We start from the raw sequence: 20,497 nt of genomic DNA on the forward strand, positions 1-20,497 counted from the left end.
TCCCAGACCATTTTCTTGTAGTCACTAAATTTCCCAATTTTTTTTTCAATTGTCTTTTGTTTCATCATATCTTTTTTCGAGCACATTTCTCAGTCTTTTGTTTTTCTCAAGACTTCATTTCCTTTCCTAAAATAAAATCAAATTTACTTTCTTTTCTCGAAAGGAAATTAAATGGTAAAAGCCTCCCTTCTCACTACGGCGTATTCCCTACTGATTAAATAGATTGTATTGCCAAAACCTTAATTTGTTCTGGAAGGAATTTGTATGGGCATCTTTATAGCCTGACGTTTCCTAATGTTTCATGCTTGTAATTTTGCTTTTCTGTTTGAATGCTGACAAAGAGTAACATCCAGTTTCTCCCTTAGGTATAAAGTTATAGGAAAGGTACACCTCTGCTACACTAGTGGTTTTTAAATGGTTTTAAAATTAAAGTCAGCATTGCAAATGTGTTCCTCTTTGAAGCTGGTTTCCATAGGCATAAGGGTGTCAATTCCCACTTCAGCATCATAGGAGTGCTGCCTGTAAGCTTGGCCACAATCATGTCCTGATTTGCTCTGCTCTCTACTGATCCTGGACCAGTGCAGACTCACTGGCTTGTCCTTAGATCTGCCTCATCACCAGAAACCTGCCTGGTAGTCTGGATTCTGAGCTGCTCCCGATCACCCTGCTCGTGCCCTGGTTTGCAGGGTCCTTGCCCCATGGTCAAATAGATCATGTTTGGCTCCTTGTCTTTTTGGGACCTGTTTCTTGATGAAGAGTTGTGGAAGTTATGGTGTCTGTAAGGGCATGGGAAAAGGGAAATGACAGAACTCTATCTGATACCAGTGCCTCCTCACAAGAGCCATCATCCCTCATCCATCCTCACTGTCTGACACGCATAGGGAACACAGCAGCTGAGTAAATCCCGTGGCAGGAAGTCTTTATTGGAAGATATTTAAAGACCACACAAAGAACTGAGAGCTACAGCTTGGAGTTGAGAGGAGTGCTATATTAGCGCTGCTCTAGAACTGACTAGATTTCCATAGAAGAAAAAGACAAACATCCCCTTTACCTCACCTACCACAACTGGAGGTTTACACAGAGCTCTGGAATGCCTTTACATTAACATCACTTAACCAGCCATTAAAATGGACAAGCAGCTGGTGAACAACCTGGGACACTGGAGTAGCACCTGTCAGAAGCGACTTCAAGCAATGTTTGTTTTTTAGTAACATCCAAATTTACAGCTCAGCATCCATTCGACCACAGAGGAACACCTTTACTACCACGTGTGCAGCAACCCGACACGGTTGCAGTCCAACGTCTTTTTCCCGCAGTTCCCTGGAAGGCCAAAGAGCCGGCTCAGAACCCCCCAGCCACTGTGGGGGCGGGAGGAAGGCGGACGGGGCAGGTCGCGGGCAGCCCGGCACGGCCGTGCCCCAGCCCCTGCCCCAGGCACTCGGACGGCCCCGGGTGCCCGCGGCCCGAGCGGCGCTGCCGGAGCGGAGCGCACGGGAGGCGGCGCGGCCGGAAGGGGCGGGCGTGTCTCCCGGGTGACGGGGCCGAGATGGCGGCGCGCGAGGCGGCGGAGCGGCGCGGGCCCGGTTCTGGATGAGGGGCGGCCGCAGGCTGCGGGAGCGGCCGCCTCGGCCTCTGGAGCCCCGCGACCCCTGGCGAGGCCTCCCCTCCGGGGCAGGTGAGCGGGAAGTGTCGGTTCCTACGCTGTCGAGTGCCGCTTCCGCCTTGCTGGGCAGGGGTTCGGTCTCGGCGCCTTCCCTCCTGGGGCAGAGCTGCCCGCGCGGTTCTCCCGTAGCGGCGCCGCCGCCCCGCTCTGCCCTGTGCTCGGGGCGCCCCGGCCTCGCGGCCTTCGCCCAGCGGCGGGGCTGCTTGGCCGGCCCGGGAGCGCCAGGCCCGCGGCCTCTGCCCGACCGTCGGGGCCTCTTCGGGGCGAAGTCGGGGGGATCTCGTGGGTTGCGAAGAAGATGATGTGGCGGACCAGTAGACAGGCAGCGTTTGGGAACTGAGGGGCTTCGCGCCGTGTGGGAAAGGGCGAGGGTACGCGGCTTGTCAGAACTCGTGGAGGGACGGCATTGCTTGGGGTTACCTACTGTTTACGCTGACGAGCAAATTTAATAATACATAGAGTGAAAATTCCTTAGCACGCTTTTAAATACTTCAGAATCTCTAACAGCTCACAGAAAAATTAAGTGCTACTATTTGGCTTCAGTGCTGTCTCTAATAATATTCAAGAATCGGCTGGTCATTAGAATGGTGAGGCACTGCTTTTTGGTCATGAATTCACAGTTTAAGTGCCTGAGTTGCATCTCTAATGAACAATGGCATATCTTGCTGCTTTATAGCTCTATGGAAATACACATGTGCACTGCAGAGACTTCTTTAGGCCATGTTGTAGTGTCATTGTTTTTAAATAGCTGGTTCTCATCAAGACAGGCATTGCAAGATGATTTTGAAGTAGTAACAATGAGTGTGCTCATTTGTTGTCTCTGGCATTCCGTGTAGTTACAGAAAACTTAGGTCTAGGATGGCGGATAAGGAGTGGAATAGAACTGGGGTCTCTTAAACTCTGGTTCTATGTCTGAGAACTTCAGTTTTGTGAATTGAGTTACATGAATTAGTGCATTTCATGAAAGACTTGTTGCAAAGTTATGAAGTGAATGAAGTTATAGTGTGGTCTCAAAAGATTGCATTACATCAAGCTCTGTTCTGTATGCTGGTTTTCACAAGACAGTGGCATATATAGGCAAGGAATTGTCAAAGAATAATTGTTCATTCGGTAGACATAAACTTTCTATCTTAACTAATATTGCCTTGAAGAGTAGAATTTATTGTCATTCAAGACAGAAAGCTTCAGGAGTTCACTTTACTGAGGCTGTAGCTATATTCAGTTTCTTGGAGAGGAAGGGGTGAGATGTGGTGGTATTACTGCAGAAGTTTTATGACTCTGGGAGTAACATGTTTAAAAAGGGTTGAAACTCTGTATGTTGTATATCAGAGTATTAGTGTCTAGAAATAACTCAGGAATTGCCAGCAGTCACCAACTTTTGCTGCCTTTATTTTGAGAGACAGACATTTTGTCTTGACTTTTGGTATCTTCTGCAGCTTTCAATAGTATCTCTTTCTGGATTTGAGTGCCTTGCATGACTTTACTCTGCATATGATTAATGTGAGTGAGATCTTTTCTGTCCCAGCTACTTCAACTGCCTAGTTAGGGTATTTGCAGTGAAAGTTGGAACATTAGTGTTGAAACTACAGTACCTTTACGAACATCCCACAATCACTTACCTAAAATTAGATGGAGGAGATGCCTCCTGATGTTCCCTTTCTGCTTCTCCCTAATGCCATATTAGCATGGCTTTAGGGTTCAGTCATGCTGCCATTTAATGTATCTATTTATCAAACTCAGTCGTCAAGACAGGATTTTTTCCCTCCACACATGTGTTCCCAAAATTGTTTCTGTGTAAAGTGATGAAAGAACCAAGAGACCAAACAAATCAACCAGGAGGAGGACAGTGGAACCTCTCAGTTCTGTCTTTGAAATGCAGGAAGTGCTGGCTTTGTCTTTCAGTACCTGATTGAAAGCTCTTCTTGAATCATTGCATTGTCTTTTTTAAAATTCAAAGTGTCTTTATACATCTTGTAACATACATGATTTGGAGGAGGGTTTATGTGCTTGAAAATGGGGTTTTTTCTCTCTGTCTACTAATCTTAATAAAATTCCATCTCCCTGTAAACCTACTTCTGATCTTTGATGTGGCCATGCTACCAGAACTTCATACAGGGTCCCCTTTTAAGAAATTCTATCCTTACTACTGAGACTTTGCTAGGGTATTGTCAGCTGTTCTAGTGACAATACAAAAGCAGTACTGAACCAGTATGGATTTTTGGTGCTGATAAATGTAAACACTCAAGGCCATGTTAGTCTTTAGTACTAGGAAATGAATTTCTTGTTTTGCTTTAGGAGGTTGAAGCGTTTTTGGTGTCTCCTTATGTAAATTGGAGGGGAGCCTTTCAGTTTCAGCCAAGTTATTTTAAGCATCATCGTCTGGTTATTTATCTAGTTGTGTTTAATGTGGGCTAAAATCACTGATTCCAAGGTGTGTTTGTGTTTACATTCCAGAGTTACAAGTGAGCTGATGTGAAAGAAAGCTGATGTGGCAGTAAAAGATGAGTTCACTAGCAGGAAACAAGTTTCTGAAATAATTATAGTGCCCCAGAGTGACTTTATTTTAATTGGGTCTGTAGAAATCCTGTTTAAGTGGTATTTGTATGTGCAGTTAGATATGAAAGAGGAAGTGTTTCTCCAGGTGCCAGTGTGCTTATTGTACAGTGATAAACAGTGAGAGTCTTGTTTATTGCACCATAGTTGATTAACCAGTCCACCTGAGGGTGGACTATGCTGGCTGCTGTCAGTGAAGTCAGAGGTGCCAGGAGTTTCTAATGAGGCTGCTGTTGCAAGCTGTAAGCAAAGTAAAAATGTTCAATAAAATTCTGAACTTTGCCTCCCTTAATTCTATTTCCTTTATGGGTCCCTATAGTGTTTGAGTTTCCTCATTCTTCTGACTTGGTTCTAAAGTGTATAACATCTCATGGCTGTTGTCTTTTAGTCCTTTCTGGGCTCATGTTCCATGTGAACACCTGTGACTTTTTACTAGTCAAAGACTGTATGAGATGCACAAGTCAAACTCCAGCTAAATTTGGTGCCTGTTACAGAATTGCTGAGTTGACCACAAGTATTAAATTGATTAAGATTCATGTCTTGATTTATTTGCTTGTTTGTATCTGTTGTAATGAAAGTTCAATTGACCCTGAGTCTCATAAATGTAACAAAGCAATTCCAGTAGTGGGAGAAGGAAATCTATCCTGTTTTGTAAATGGAAAGCTGAGGCATGAGGTGTGATACAAAGAAGGATGTGTCAGGCTGGCAGACAACCCATACCAGATTTTCTGAATTTTAGTCCAGTATTTCACATTTGCCTCTATCTGTTAAGAAATGTTTTAGGATTCTTGATGTAGCACTGCAACTTTGCATTACATCTCTGTCAGCCTGTGTAATAAGTGACTGCTGATAAAGTCGTGGTTCCTTTTGGGATTGTTTATCAAGGAAAGGCTTAAGAAAAGAAAGACTGTTGTGGCCTGCCATTTAGCATTACACTGTTCAGTATTTTTCCCAGGAGAAAAAAAAGGTACATGGCTGTGCTTCTTTCCAGTGTCTGAGAAAGATGGACAAGAAAAGGATGAAAAAGTTGTTTCACTTCAGTTTAGTATAATGGTATCGTGAGAATTTAGTTTTCAGTGAACTGAGGAAAGTTTGGGTTCTGTGTACATCTGCATTTGTACAACTACTTCCCATTATAAAATGGTTTACCTTGAGAAATTTAATTATCGTTAAAAAACTCCCAAGCACAAAAGAACCCAACCCCAAAAGGCACCAAACAAAACTCAAAACCTTTAGCAAACCTTTAACTTTTCAGGTAGTGCTGTTCTTAGAGCAACAATGCTCACCTTTCAAGGGCTGTTTCAGACAAAGGGAAAAATGCTTGACTTCTCCCTTCCTTGAGACAATAATTGGTTCATGATTATGTTTTAAATTAATTTATAAAAAATAATATTAATTAAATAAATACATATATATGGCATCATATCATACATAGCAGTGTAAAAAGCAGGTACATTGAGGAAAGTTCTTTTTAAAGGTAAATGATTTTTAACACTGCTATGACTGGCTGATAGCATATTGTTGACCAAACTCTGATTGTGCATCTGACAGTTTATAGTGTAGGGAGCTTAACTGGGAAGACTGCAATCGATGCTCAGAAAAGAGGTGGGTAAAACAGTACTTACTATCTTAAATCATAGAGTCACTAAGGTTGGAAGAGACCTCCAAAGTCATCAAGTCCAGCCTTTGAAGGGCCTAGTTCTAGTTCAGCTGAAATGAAATGCAGCTCTATCACAAATATGTTAACTGGCCATATGTCTCATTGTAACTCTGAAGTCTTTGCCTGACACATGGAAAGTGGAGAGGTGCAAGTTATCTGATTGTCATGGCCATAATAATAGCTGTTGAACTCTGTCAAATGGGCATACTGGTGATACTGGAAATATAGTCACTCTTATATGGGAATGACCTGGGAAATGGATTAACTTTTGGTGATTAGTTCTTGTGGACTTCACAAGTCCACTGACTCTGCAAGCCAGAGTTCTTGTGGATTATGCTTTTTTTCCATTGTTTAACTTTGTATTGAAAACTCAATACAGTATACAATTCGATATATGAAAAAATGGTGAGTTGAAAACAGGACTCATTTATATGTACGCTTATATGTATTGGTAACTGACACACTTGAGCATTGTTCTGGTTTTAGTTTTTTGTTTTAGTTTTAGTTTTCTAGTTTTAGTAATCTTCCTAGTTCCTTGACTTTAGGCATAAATAAAGTTTTTGGTGGCTTCCTAAAACAACCTTCTCAGTCAGTAGTTTGGAGTTTTTAAAATTTAGAGTCTGTCTGTACTGTCTAGTGTAGCAGTTAGATAGCCTGAATGAGGGAAAAGGGCTTTACTCTTGCTAATATTGAGTACTGTTCTGCTCCTTCCCGCCTGCCCCCCAAGCTGATAAAAGTGAATTCTGGTAGAGTGGAATGAGCTTCTAAACAGGCTTTCTTTCAGAAAAGATATACCTTTATAATAATTTCAGCAGGTCACATGCTCTTCATGCCTCACATCCCAGGCAGGTAACTTCTAGCTGCCTTTCCTAAAAATAACATTTTCTTTCACCAATTCAGTGTTAGTTTGCAATAATTTCTACCTTTAGGATAGAGAACTTTCCATCTTATTAGTGTTCACTCTTCTTTCACTAACTTCCATTATTTCCTAATCATTCAAATTCTTGACTGATGCATTCTTCTGTAATCTACATATTGTTAACATTGCTCATTCTAAAAGGTAAGGAAGTGCTTGAGCATAATATGAAATTATGGTCCAGTCTTTTAAACTAACAGCTAAATATGTTGGACAAAGTCTCTTCTTGCTTCTTTGTGGGAACTGACTGCTTTCTAATTCTGTTAGATAAAGAGCCAGTCCAACCTTGTATGAAGTTCTGTACATTTTTAAGTCTCCCATGAAATGAAATACAATAACTCAAATATTGAAGTAAGGCTTCATAGGACACGTGTTGCCTCTTCTCCTGAGCTGCAGCTCAGTAGTGCAGTCTGTAATTTGGTGGTTACTGCTAACTTAAGCCTTCCATTTTGTAGTAAAAGGGTCTGTTTATCAGCTCCTGTATGATTTTTCAGTAGCAGAAAGTCCTGTCCTGATCTACATGTAAAGCACTCTTTCCAGTACTATATTACTACAGTGTTTAATAGTAGTTACGTTATCTAACAAATGAGCACCAATAAAAATACATCTATGCTCCGTGAAGCTCACAAATCCCATTGTGTACCTTTTTAATAAAATCTTCAGGACAGTATTGGAGCAGCCTACCTAATGATCCACCTTCCTGACTCTTCCTAACTTAAAGCCTGGAATATAAAAAGTGATTTAAATGCCATAGCATATTTGAAATCAAGCTGTCCTTCCATGGAATACTCATGGCCTGAGGAAAATGTCACAGGGCTGCCTTCTCTTCTCACCAGAAGGTATGTTAAACTTGCAACAGAATATGTTGTTACAAATGTAGATGTTGATAATGCAAAGCTATTTCTGAATCCTAACCTCTTATTCTTTACTCTGAACTGTTCACCTGTAGGACAGAAAAGGGATCCTTGAATTCCAGCAGATTTTTCTGAGTCAGAGTCAGTCTGTGGCTATTCAGAGTCAGTCTGTTGGAATGATGTGATGTGATAAATATAAATTCTCTAGATTATCAAATCGTCACTGAAAAAGTAGCTATAAACAGGAGTAGCTTCAACCAAAGATGAATTTTTTCTTTTCTGTGTTTGCTGTCATGATCCAGTCAGGCAGAGAAATATCAGTAGCTCTGTGGGTGAGCTGGTGCAGTAGTTCACACAGGATGAAAACTCTTTTTTCGATGATGATTTTTCAGTGAGACTAGTTCTAAAATAAGCAGTGTCCTCATCATACATTTCCATCAAAATGGAAGGTAAATTTAAACAGCTAATTTTTGAGTTTCACTTAATGACTAAATCTATAATTTGTATATGCATGATATGCTCAAGCAAGCAAGAGCTTCTCTCTGATGAGTACTCTGTTTTGCACTGCCAGTGTTCAGTTCCACTGGTAGTGTCTGAAACAGATCAGCTGCACAGGCACTGCAGATGGTTGCCTACGCTTCCCCTTTAAGAGTGTCTTCAGCTTTGGCTTTACCTGTGATTTGTGCTGTTTCTTTAAAGGTCCTATATTAGATACTTGTATTACTTACATCAGTGAAATATCCTGATAGTAGGCACTTAGCATCTTTGCTCCAGGTAACTGCTCTCTTTCCTTGCATTAATACAGTTTCACCTGACTGCTCCTAGCTTAGTAGCAACTAAAGCAATTGGCTTTAAGTACTGTATAAAGTTGTATAATCCTCTGCATCTAACTTTTTTCTTTTGCAGGAAGGGTTCCTTACCATGGCCATTACACAGTTTCGACTCTTTAAAGTCTGTACTTGCCTGGCAGCAGTGCTTTCTTTCATTAAAAAGTTAATATGCAGGTAAACAATTCTTATTTAATTTGGTTACCTTTTTTTTTTTTTTTAATTTTTCAGTTACAGGTTCTTTCACTTCTGCCTTCCCCCAGCACCCAGCCACCACTTTTACCAGTTCTGATTTTACTAATTGCAAAACAATCAAAACAGATGAAAACTAAATCAAATGGATTCTTTAATTTGCTATTTGTTCAGAGTTCCAAAAGTCTGTGTAGTGTATTTTTGAGTGTATTTTGTTGTATGGTAGCTGAATGAGGTTTTGTAAACAGGTATTTAAAACCCTGTTTTGTAAAGAGGGTTTTAAAATGTCTTTTGAAACTATTCCATGTCAAACTTGAAGAAAAGCTGTGTTGCGCACTTTTGAAAAATACTTAGCAAGTGATACTTTGTGTTTTAAGAGATTCAGTTAATGGGAGCATCCACTCTGTCATCAGTCAGTAGGCTGTAATTACAAATGTAGGCAATTCTCATTCTGTTTGTCAAAAACAGTTGCCTGAGACTTCAGATTCTTCTGCCTATTGAAGATTCTTTCAGAAGTTTGGAGGACAGTGATTGAAGTTCAAGGAAACGGCTTTTTTTTTTTCTTTTTAATGATGAAGAATGGTTTCTTTTTAACACTCTTCTAAGTCATATGTGGTGTTCTTTTGAGCTGTAGACTCATGAATGCTGCACTGTAGTACTTTGAAGCAATCTAAAAACCCTCAAGAGAACGTGGAGTAGTCGAGTTCAGTGATACAGTAGTAGAGTACCTGAGGCACTTCTTGGCAGTGTGCTGTCATATGAACTACTGTGCTTCCTGCCACTTTTGCAGCATGTTGTTTACATAAACAAATACCAATCTAGAGAAATGTATTATCTTTTTTTGTATGATGACAGCTACTTTCCCAATGAGGATTAAAGTGTATGCAGAATATATGATAGACACAAAATAGCTATTTATTTCTTCTTCACCTTTACTTATTCCAAAAATAAGAGGAAGATCTCGAGTTCTTGGTAAATTCACTTACAGATCTAGTGAAGCCTTAAAAAGATACATTTTAATGCTGCATACAATTATATAGATGTCAGCTTTAGTTCTGTGATTTGAATTCCAAATTAAATTAAGAATACTTGCTGTTCAAGTTCTGAAAGAAGTCAAAACACTGAGTTGATCATAACTTCTGTACTATGTGGATCCTTCATTTCTCTAATTATATTTTTTATAAGCAGATAATTGTTTTCTAAGTGTAGTGACAGTATTTTCATTCTTTTTCCAACTTCTAAATGACATATCTTGAAATGAACAGCTGAGAAACTGTTTCAGAGTACTTTAAATAAAAAACCCTTTATTTGCTTAATAACAATTAGCTGAAGAAATGAAAATTAAGTCTTTCACATAAGCAAGTCACTGGATCACATTAATTCAGACCACTAACTACAGATGTTTCTTCTGTTCGCTGTCATCTGCAAAGTATAGTTTGATAAATTTTGTTTTCCTGTAATGCACCTCTCGATATAACTATGCCTAATTATCAGCAAATGTAATTTAATTAAACGTGCATTTTAATTCAATGGATATGAGCTAGTACTTGCTTAGTTTTACTTACATAGTTTACATTAGGTTTTCATTTGAACTAGTGCCTGTAGAGATTGTGCTACTTTCTAGGTATAGAGCTTACATATAGTACTAGTCCTTTCTTTAGTTAAATCTCTTCTTGATAAACAACAGACTGCCTGAATCTAGTTTTCAGGAAATAAAATGTGTAAGTATGAGAAGAGGTGAAACTTCCTTCCATTTAAAATCTCTAATTATCTCCAACTGAGAAATCTGAATACTACTTATTAGTAAGGAGAAACAAATCCAGTAATTCTTGAGGCATTTGGCATTCAGAGCAGTGATCAGTATCTAATGGTGGCTTTGGAGCAGCTGTTCCTATAAGCATTTTGTTCCCTTCCTAGAGGAAGTGGAGATCTGTAGCCTTCCTTGGTGCTGCTCTGTATACTATATCCTTTCTGATGTTGTGTGACAAAAGCTCTTTCCTCCTACCTCCAGCCCTGTTACTGTAACCATTTTGACTTGATTAATGTTTGTTACAAGCCCCTTGCTTGTCTCATAGATCATATAGAGAAAGTCAGTGCAGAAGTGATGGCTTGTAATAGTATTAAATGTAAATAATATTAAGGATGTGTATGTTGTAGGGGTCTGAAGGAGGATGTTTCCAAGCTTGGATTTCCTTTAGAGATGTCAAGTAAATCTTGTCAACCAGAAGTCTCTAATGTGTTTGAGGGAACAGTGTTTTCACCTTCCTTTACCCCTAAAATCTGTTGCTTTTCAAACTTGAAGGAACAGTTTATAAAGGGAGTAGAGTTAATTATATAAAACTTGAAAATTTGATTATAGCACCTGACCTTGTCTAAGGAGGAATATTGGTCTGGAGTAGAAAAAATATATCTAGTCACTCACCAGCACACAGTAGAGGTCATATTACAAGCAATTCAGCTAGTCAGTTGGTAGTATGTTCTCTAATACTAAAATTAATGGATAGAAACTAGAAATTGAAGTTTCCCAGTTTATTCTCATCAGTAATAAGAAAAACCCATTCAATTTTCCAAGCTACATAAGGTCAGTTACATGACTACTTTGCTGTAGGAGCTTACACTCTTTTTGGAAAACATAAGTGTGAGTCTGAATTGCGTTCTGTTGTGTTGGTAAGTTAAAATATAGTTTTTTGTGTTGGTAGGTTAAAATATAGTGAATGTCAGCTAAGGATATTTTAATTATTCTGATCTTTTTACGTCATGAAGTAGATATCCAGATGGTTTATTTGCAATGCATTAGTGTTGTTTTCAATGAAATTTATTTTATATGGTTGCTGAAATGCATTGAAACAGTATTTTTTAAGTAGAAGCATGAATTGAATTAAAGCTATTACCTTGCATAATCTTGTATTACCTCTTTCTTAGACACTACTTAAAATTTAAGACAAATAGAAAAATTTCTCATTTTACCATAGAAATAGTTCTTTCACAAATTTAGATTGCTAGTGTTTGCTTCATAAGCACCAACAGTCTAAAAATTGTGACTGAATTATGCAGGTGAGTTAGCCCATTTTCATATTTCTCAGAAGTATTTCTCCTCTATTTCACTGCAGTTGGAAAAGTAAATTGTACTTTGATATTCTTGTGAACACAATTTTCAGTTTATGATGAAATTCCTTTGCTTAGCAGACTTTTAGTGACAGTAGTTAATACAAAGGTAATTAAAGCACTGAATGTTTTAGCCATGACTATTTTCAGTAGTGCTGTTCTCAGACTTGCTTTTTTGTTTTTTTTAAACTTAGTGCTCATGTTTTCAGAGCTTGGAGGAATCCTGCATTTTTTTTTCAGGTCTGGAAGAGGGCGAAAGTTAAGTGGAGACCAAATAACTTTGCCAACCACAGTGGATTATTCATCTGTTCCTAAGCAGGTAATTGTTAAAGTGGTAGGTGACTTAATCCCTTAACAGGGTGATTATAGAAGTCCTACAGTATTGAATTGGTATATATCCAAGAAACAGATCATATAATGTGATATATGTGAAAGAAATAATAATATGTGATACAGTATTAAGTATATAACTTAGCAAGTTATAAAAAGACAAGATTTACTTGCAGATAATATTAATTTGTACCATATTCTTATATTCAGCCTGAAGTAGAAGACTGGTCTTCATGGGATGAAGATGCACCTACAAGTGTGAAGATTGAAGGTGGCAATGGTAATGTGGCTGCTCAGCAAAATTCTTTGGAACAAATGGAACCTGATTATTTCAAAGATATGGCACCAACTATAAGAAAAACTCAAAAAGTAAGTATTACATTTTCAACTATACTTATGTAGGGTTTTCCTTCTTTAAAATAAAAGCAAGTAAATTGGCAACTTACAGAAGGTGCTACTGGTAAATGAGAATAGATGTTGGTGTGTAGTTTATCATGTTTAATGTTAAGACCTTTGAGATCTTAACAATTGTGATGCTATCACATGTTTACATATTTAATCTTCATGTTATTGGAAACTTATGAATAGTTTCATACCCAAAAAGTTCTTGGAAGTATAATGTGAGAACCCTCTAGTCATTTGTGCACATATCCTTATTTGAGCAAAGACATTCCATGTCTTGCTCTATTGAAGTCTGAGGGAGCAGCCCTGCTGTTTCAAAAAACAATGGTTAATTGTTTCACCAAGTTGTATTGGGGAGGAATAGGGAATTAGGGAACTGATATTTCAAAATAGCTTGTTCTTCAAATATCCATTTTAACTGTGGAGACAAGACAGGAGGGCATCTCTACAGGAGCATCAAAGTCGTAAATAAATGCTGATTAAAATCTGGTGATTGCAGGTTTTATTTCTATTTGTGAATCTTTCAGCTGGGTTCTTGCAGGTCTTTGAGTCAATTGGAAAAACCTCTCAAGTACTGGAACAGGTTACCAGAGAAGTTGTGCAGCCTCCATCTCTGGAAGTTTTTAAGCCCCACGTGGATAAGCCCTAAGTACTTTCATCAGCCTTAGAGTGACAGTGGTTTGAGGAGGAGATTGGGTTACAAACCTCCTGAGGCCCCTTCAAACCTGAATCTTCCTGTGGTCCTATGAACTGGAGGTGATACTAGTGTCAGGTTTCTGTACGTTCAGAATCTGCAGTGTCCTGTGGACTGAATTCTTCTAAGGATTTTGGTCTCCCAAAATCTGAAGAGTAGAAGAGAGCTAGGGAGAGGTAGATTTCTTCTTTATATCTACTGACATTTTTTGCCTCATAGAATAAGCTTCAGGTTCAGAACAAAACTGGGAGAGAGTCTATGCTGAACACTGGGTTTATATTAAATATATCTCTAGGGATGACTGCAGGCACTGTAAAGAACATCCCTGTTAACTTGGCCAAATTAACACCATTCAGAATGAATTTGAGTTTATTTCCACTGAATGTCTCAATATAAACCCTGAATTTATATTGAGATCTGAGGTACAATCGACTCATGTTGTCACTCATCTATACCGATCTGTTTGGAAATAGAACTCAGTCAAATAAGTCTGTCATTGCTCAATAAGATTATCTAATCCTGTTTCCTTTCTTGGATTAGCACAAGTATACAGGCAGTGAAACTGTGGATCTGCCTTGTTGGGAAGCAGAAGAGGCTCGAAGTAGGCTAAACAAAATTTGTGACTTGAGATCAAGACAAGTGAGAAGGATATGTGAACTTGGCAACTCTTTTGGGAAAAGCACTGCTTTTCAGCCAAACCAGTACAGAGCTTTACTAGTTAATGTTGACAGAGAATTTGCAGCAATTGGAACTGCACAGATATTGGAGTAGTTGAGAGAGCTGACATTACAGTGCAGAACAGCTGTGCAAACAGCACTGTCCTCAAAAGTAGTACCTTAAAGTGACCTGTCACAGAAGCAGGATTTCTCCAAGCAGTATATCACATAATTGGTAGCTTTTATGAGTACTGGGAGATATGGCTGATTGATTTTTGATTCTTTGTGCCCATTCTCTGTCTTTATACAGTCACAGGTTTCTATGCGACTAAAGAAAACGCCAGTGGGGGGAGGAGGAGTTCTTGTCTTTTGCATTTATCTTTCACTTACAAGTTCATTTGGCTGTGCAGCTTTAAGAACCTGGCCAGGTTTAAGACACAGTGAGGTGTTGTGTAGCTGAACCTTCATGGGCACAGAGTTACGTAATCACCAAGGAATCTTTGCAGTGCTCTAATCTACCACTTTTTTGTTCCTTTTTTTGAATATTTTCAGATAGTTATTAAAAAACGAGAGCCTTTAAATTTTGGGATTCCAGAGGGAAACACAGGATTCTCTAGCAGATTAGCAGCTACACAAGATATTCCTTTTATTCACCAATCTGTAAGTATGCTTTAAGTTTCGATCTTGTATTTGTCAATTAAATTATATTCTCTAGGGGAAGGAATAGTCTGCCTAAAGTGTGCATTGTGGGAAGTAATTGGAATAGTTGGGGATGTAAATTGTTTTAAAATTGAGTGAAGAATGAAGTAGTCCAATATGTTCTGCTGAGAAACTTGACAGATCAGTGATAAAAAGGTAAAAAGCTTCCATATACTTCCAGGCTTGCAAATCTGCTAAAGCAATGAACTGTAAGTTTTGGCTTTTACACAGTAAGTTATTAACAAAAGAGTAGAAGGCTTTTTGAAAGCCTCTAAGTTACCTTTGCTTTATTGTTTTGGATCCATTTTTAACCTTCTGCTTCTCCCTTCCTTTTTGTGTAGGGATTGTAATGTAGCAGTCTCCTAATTTTTACTCCTTAGCCTTTGAAAAAATTGTCTAGTTGCCTAACAGCCTGGCCAGTTAGCAGGAGATGCTCTCCCTCCCTTGCCCTTTGCCTTTTTTAACAGTACTTCTCTTTTGATAAACATTGTGCACAAAAGGGTACAAGGCAGGAAGCAGTACAGAATGGTCATACCACCTCCTTGCACTGTCCTTTATGAAAATAGTTCAGGAAAGGACTTTTAGTGAGTAAAAGTGTCACTCAACTGATACCGGACATAAAACCAAGTGTATGTACGTGTTGGTTTGTCCATGCAACTGCCAGAAATCTTTTACACTATCTACTCATATAATCTGCTCAATCTATCTTCCTCTTGCTAAAAATGCACTCTGCTACTTCCTTCCTGTCTTTGTCCAAAAAACCCTTTGACAAATGAAAAAACTCTGTATTATAGCAGGAAAAAAATGCATGGACAGTAAGATGAGAAGCACTGCCATACCTCAAATATTTCTGTAAGTCTGAAGCATTAAGGTTAAAAATAAATGTTAAGGAAACTTTGCTGTCATTCAGGAACCACTCTGGCCATCACACACCAGTGTTTTATCTAATTTTTCCATGTGCTTAGAACTTCTCTTTTGTTTCAGCCTGAACTGGGAGACCTGGATACTTGGCAAGAAAATACAAATGCCTGGGAAGAAGAGGAAGATGCTGCTTGGCAGGCAGAAGAAGTTCTCAGGTAACTGAAATTAATGTAACACTATGTTAAGGTTTTACATGTAAAAGAATCACATTTGTTTATTTGACGCCTTTCTGGTAAGTGCCAAGAGCTGTTGTTAAACACCTCTTAAGACAAATTATTTTCATGCATCTAATCTCTGTGTAACTGGTACTCGCTGGAAGACGTTTTGGATCTAATTAGTTTAATAAATGAGATAGTAGAGGACATTTGAAAATCACTGGAACACTGGAACAGCACATTAACATAGACAAATGCAGGTGCTAAAAAACCGGCGCCCCACCAATCCCAACAATTTATTATGTTCTGATCATATTACTTGATTAGGTAAAATGCCACTTGATGTCCTCATAAAAAGTATCACAACCATGTGCTTAAGGTAAAATAGTTCAGGGTAGAAGGTGAAGTGATAAGTATGTTCTTGGAATCCCTGTAGGAGCTAGGCTTTTCTAATTTAACTAAACTAGCTGATAAGGCTGAATGTAAAATCAAAGTCTTGCACAAAGTTAGCGTGAATACTTTAGCTGTTCACTTTGTGTTCTTTTTTCCTTTCCCTTAAGGGGTATGGAGAGTAAAGAGATGCAAGTTAAGTTTAAGTTAATCCTATGGAATGATTTGAACTGGTAGTGACTTACAGTTGTAGCAAACTATATTGTTTGCTACATCATCAGGTAACCAGCCTCAGATAGGTTTAGCTTCCTAGGCTGTTGTAATTCTACTCACTTAATGAGAAGCACATGGTTTCCGTGGTCCACTAGTGATAATATGAAATAAAGACATGATACAGTCAAAAATAATTCTAAGGAAAGTAGGTATTGTGGGGAAAAGAAAAGAAGAATCTGATCAAGTATTTATTTTAATGTTTTGAAAAATTTACATTTTCAATCTGTAGAATAAGACAAGAGGGAAGTTACCAGCTCATTTTCAATGCGCTAATCATAATTAGAATTTATTGAATTTATTATCTCTGTCAGCCTTGCTTTGCAGCAGCTTAACGGGTGAGAATAGGGTTGTAATGCAAATATTTTTGTAAACTTTATCTGATATCTATGTGTACATTCTCTTCAATACCTTGCTTGTCTTTTTTTTTTTTTCCTTTTTTTTTTTCCTTTTTTTTTTAAACTTCGTTACTGTTTCAGATTTTGTACTGAAGTACAATCTTTGTGATATGAAAGATGTGCTTTTGGGCTGTTTTGGTTCCACAGATAATACTTTTTCCTGTAAAGAATATCAATAGACTCAGTAAGATCTTTAATAGCTAGGGTGCAGTCTGCTGAGACTTAAATGAAAGACAATGAAAATACTCTTTTTTTGTTTGTTTGTTTTTTTATGGAGAAATGAAACAGCTACTTTTGCTACTGCAAAGGCTGCATTGTATTTACTTAACTCTTGCCACATTCCATTATGGATGGGTTGTCAGACATTAATTAGCTATTAAAAATTACCTGGTGTGTGTATATGCCAGTTTACTCTTGGAGTATAAAATTTGTGCAGTGAATATTTCCAGGATGGGCAAAGTTATATTGTTTGCCAACTGTCAGGTTCATGCTCTAGAATACTTAGGAAGAACGATCTTTTACATGATGATAGCAGTGGGGTTTCCCAAAAGCTGCAATTTTTCAAAGTGTCATGATAGGTTGAACCTATCCTAAAGATTTCAGCCTACCATCTTTACTGTTGAAAGGGTTCAACTCAAATGGGTACTTCTCATAGAATTTCTTTTTGGCCTCACTTAAAAGTATCAAACTGCAGTTGTTATAGATAGGATGTGTGTCTAAATATTTCCAGCAGATAAAGCATGATTAGAACTCCAGATGTTTATGGCTTACCACTTGTCCAGCTATGGCTGGCTACCTCTATACAGCTGGTCATTATGTAAGCTGCATCCCAGCTGGGTGAAGTAAAACCTTTGTTTTATTCATGACACAGAAAAAACAATGTTTATCTGTAAATGAGTCAAGTCCTCGCTGATTTTTAGCAACATTGATAAAAAAATCCCAACTGGGTTTAGTTTCTTTTGCAGTAGACATCACTGGTGTCTTTAACATCTGAAATTTAACATAAAACTTAAGCATAGTGCTAGTCAGGCCTGACTCTGTTTTCAACAGAGTGTAGTAAGGAAGTGCTATGGAGTCTCTTCTTAATGCTAGAAGTCTGCATCTTGATCTGCAAAATGATCTGAAGATCCTGTGGCCGCTCTGGTGGTAAGTGTAACACTTGAAAGAAGGTTGTATATAATATTTCAGACTGCCAAATAGAGGACAGTCCTCTAATGTTCCAGCATGTTAATGCTGACTGTATTCCAGTGGTGCTTTTGGAGAATGAAATGAGTGTGCAGAAAAAGTAAGGGTGTCCCTTAACCTGCTGTGTCTGGTGCCTGTGGGTGCTCAGTAAGACCAGAATTTTTGTATAGTAATGGAGTACTGATCAGTTATGCAGAAGTGGGCTGTGTCCTGCTAATTAGCAGTGAAGACTCTATCCTGTGGCCTCTCTGGTGAGTTTATGTATAAGCATAACAGTTGAAATGACCACATAGAGTAAGTCAAATTCTTCCTGGAATTAAGGCATGCAGAAAATGCTGAAGAGTAGGCTATCCGAACCTGAGAAGTTCCTGTAGTCTCTTTTTTCCCCATTTTCCACAGGTTCTAGGCTGGGATACACTGAAATTTTCCAGTCAGTGGTGAATTGGTGTAGTGGATGACAAACTGCATTTTCAGTTAACTTGAGTTAGTTAGAACTTAGTTTCCTCTGCAGATTTTAGATACCTATCTACAGCTTCAGACTTTATATTACCAACAAAGTTTTTATCCCAGTGGAAGCAGTTCAGCTCACACATTTTTAGTTTATAACAGCTAGTTGTTTATATTTTTCTTGGCCAGTTGCTGTGTCTGAGGCAAGGTGAAGGTCTGTCTCTGGGCAGAACTGAGTGTAGCTTCCTAGACTGTAGAGGGTGTGGAACCACTGCTGTGCGCAGGACCTCCATGTCCTGGGGGTCATCCTGGAGAAAGAAACAGGAGCTGCCACAATTCTCCCTTCAGAACTGCACGTGAACAGCAGCATTAACAACATGTGGCTTTTTGGAATTTTACTGTCTCTGTATATTGGCTGGTGAAGAGGCACAGTGCTTCTTCCCTTCTACATTGGTTCAGATACGTGGGAAACACAAAAATCTGCCACTGTAATGTGGCAAATATTATTATTCTGCATATTGCTAGACTGACAGCTCTGTCAGCTATCAGGTAGAATGTACAGTATTGGGTGACAATCTCATAAAAATCCCTAAACCAGCAAAACCTCAAGACTTTTGAACTGCTGCTGAAAGTATTAGATAGATGTTTAGTTTTTGCTCTAGGCCTTACAACTGTCCTGTACTCTCAATGATTCATTTACTCTGAATCTTTGAGAAGCTAGTGGCTTTTAAATTGCTGGATTGAACAAATATTAGTGCCTAAAACTAGATTGGATTGGGTTGGATATTATGAAAAAGTTCTTCACCTGGAGTGTGATCACTGGAACAGGCTCATCAGGGAAGTGTTAATTGTACCAAGCCTGCCTGAATTGTTTGAACAACACTCTCAGGCATATGATGTGATTCATGGGGATGGTCCTGTGTAGGCCAGGAGCTGGACTTCGATGATCCTTGTGGTTCCAACTCAGAATATTCTACAATTCTAGATTAATCTGAAAAAAGGACTTCAGCACAGTAAAAGAAGAGCTGTTCTGAGCCTAATGACAATAGACTGATGCTCTGTTTTTATTAGTTATAATAACCTATGTATTGACAGGAACTTAAGGTATGACCATGCTGAAAATTGAGTGTGTGTTATTTAGCAAGTCATGTTTTCTTTAATTACAGACAACAGAAGATAGCAGAAAGGGAAAAAAGAGCAGCAGAACAACAGCGAAAGAAAATGGAGAAAGAGGCACAAAGGCTAATGAAAAAGGAACAAAACAAAATTGGTGTAAAACTGTCCTAACAGAAGCCACACAGCAATGGCAGTGCCAGTGAAAAAAGGATTTCAGCTCCACAAGATACATATTGGTATTGATTTAACTATTTATAGGACTTCAACACACTGCTTGGTTTCAGTGCATTCTTCAGGTCATCTTTGAAGCCAGCATTTTCCCAAAATATCTTGAACTACTAGTATGTAGTTCTTAAAGAAGAAAAGCCCCACAGAAAATCATGCCTTGATGGAATGTTTCCTGCAATAGTTCTTTTTCAGCACCCTTCTTTGCAGCAAGTGATTGACAAGGATGTTGATTGAAAAACACTCTAAATGAACAGCTCAAGCCTCGAGAAAAGATTGTAAATATTGAGTGGTGGGATATCTACCTGTATTGTCTGTGCTTACCTGAAACATGTAATTAAACAGTTTTAAAGAACCTTTTGTTTCCTGCCTGATAAAAAAGTCTGCTTTTGCTCTTTTATGAAAGTATTTGTGAACATTTGAAAGTTCTCCATGGGAGATCATACTGTGTAGAAGAAAATAACTTATTATGGATGCCCTGCAACTCAAAATGTGCTCCTGGTGGGTTATGCAGCTGAACACTGAAAGTGGATTTCTTGTCACTTTGTCACTTGCAGCTTCCTATGCTCCCATTTACACTTGACACTGCATTGACTGCCAGCAGTGGCATCACTACACAGGAGTGATGCAGCCTAAAAAAGGGTTGATGTGAATGTAAGGGAGCATTTTAGTAATTTACTTGTATTGGTAAATTTGTATTTCTAGCAGAAATTCTTATACTTTCTACAGATAGGAATCCTCACACCTTATAGTCGTTGCATAGCTAGCATAAATGAGAAGAAAAATTGTGTCTTCTGCTAATAAAGCTAGTGGGAAAATTCGCAGTTCAGTTACAAGCA

At 38.6% G+C, this 20,497-nt stretch overlaps 1 protein-coding gene across 2 annotated transcripts; it reads left to right on the top strand.

Annotated features, from left to right (window-relative positions):
- Positions 1–1,515: 1,515 nt before the first annotated feature.
- Positions 1,516–20,013, top strand: EBAG9 (estrogen receptor binding site associated antigen 9). 2 transcript variants are annotated; one of them, XM_059865481.1, is made up of 8 exons: positions 1,523–1,675; positions 7,456–7,631; positions 8,553–8,650; positions 12,011–12,089; positions 12,311–12,469; positions 14,405–14,512; positions 15,536–15,627; positions 19,484–20,013. In XM_059865481.1, exons 3-8 carry the CDS (start codon positions 8,568–8,570, stop codon positions 19,602–19,604), a joined length of 642 nt encoding a protein of 213 aa, XP_059721464.1. In that variant the 5' UTR covers positions 1,523–1,675; positions 7,456–7,631; positions 8,553–8,567; the 3' UTR covers positions 19,605–20,013. The 2 variants fall into 2 exon arrangements, with proteins under 2 accessions (XP_059721454.1, XP_059721464.1); XM_059865471.1 differs by lacking the exon at positions 7,456–7,631 and having other exon boundaries at positions 1,516–1,675.
- The last annotated feature ends 484 nt before the right edge of the window (positions 20,014–20,497 follow it).

This window comes from Haemorhous mexicanus, chromosome 1 (assembly GCF_027477595.1).
Source record: "Haemorhous mexicanus isolate bHaeMex1 chromosome 1, bHaeMex1.pri, whole genome shotgun sequence".
NCBI lineage: Eukaryota > Metazoa > Chordata > Aves > Passeriformes > Fringillidae > Haemorhous > Haemorhous mexicanus.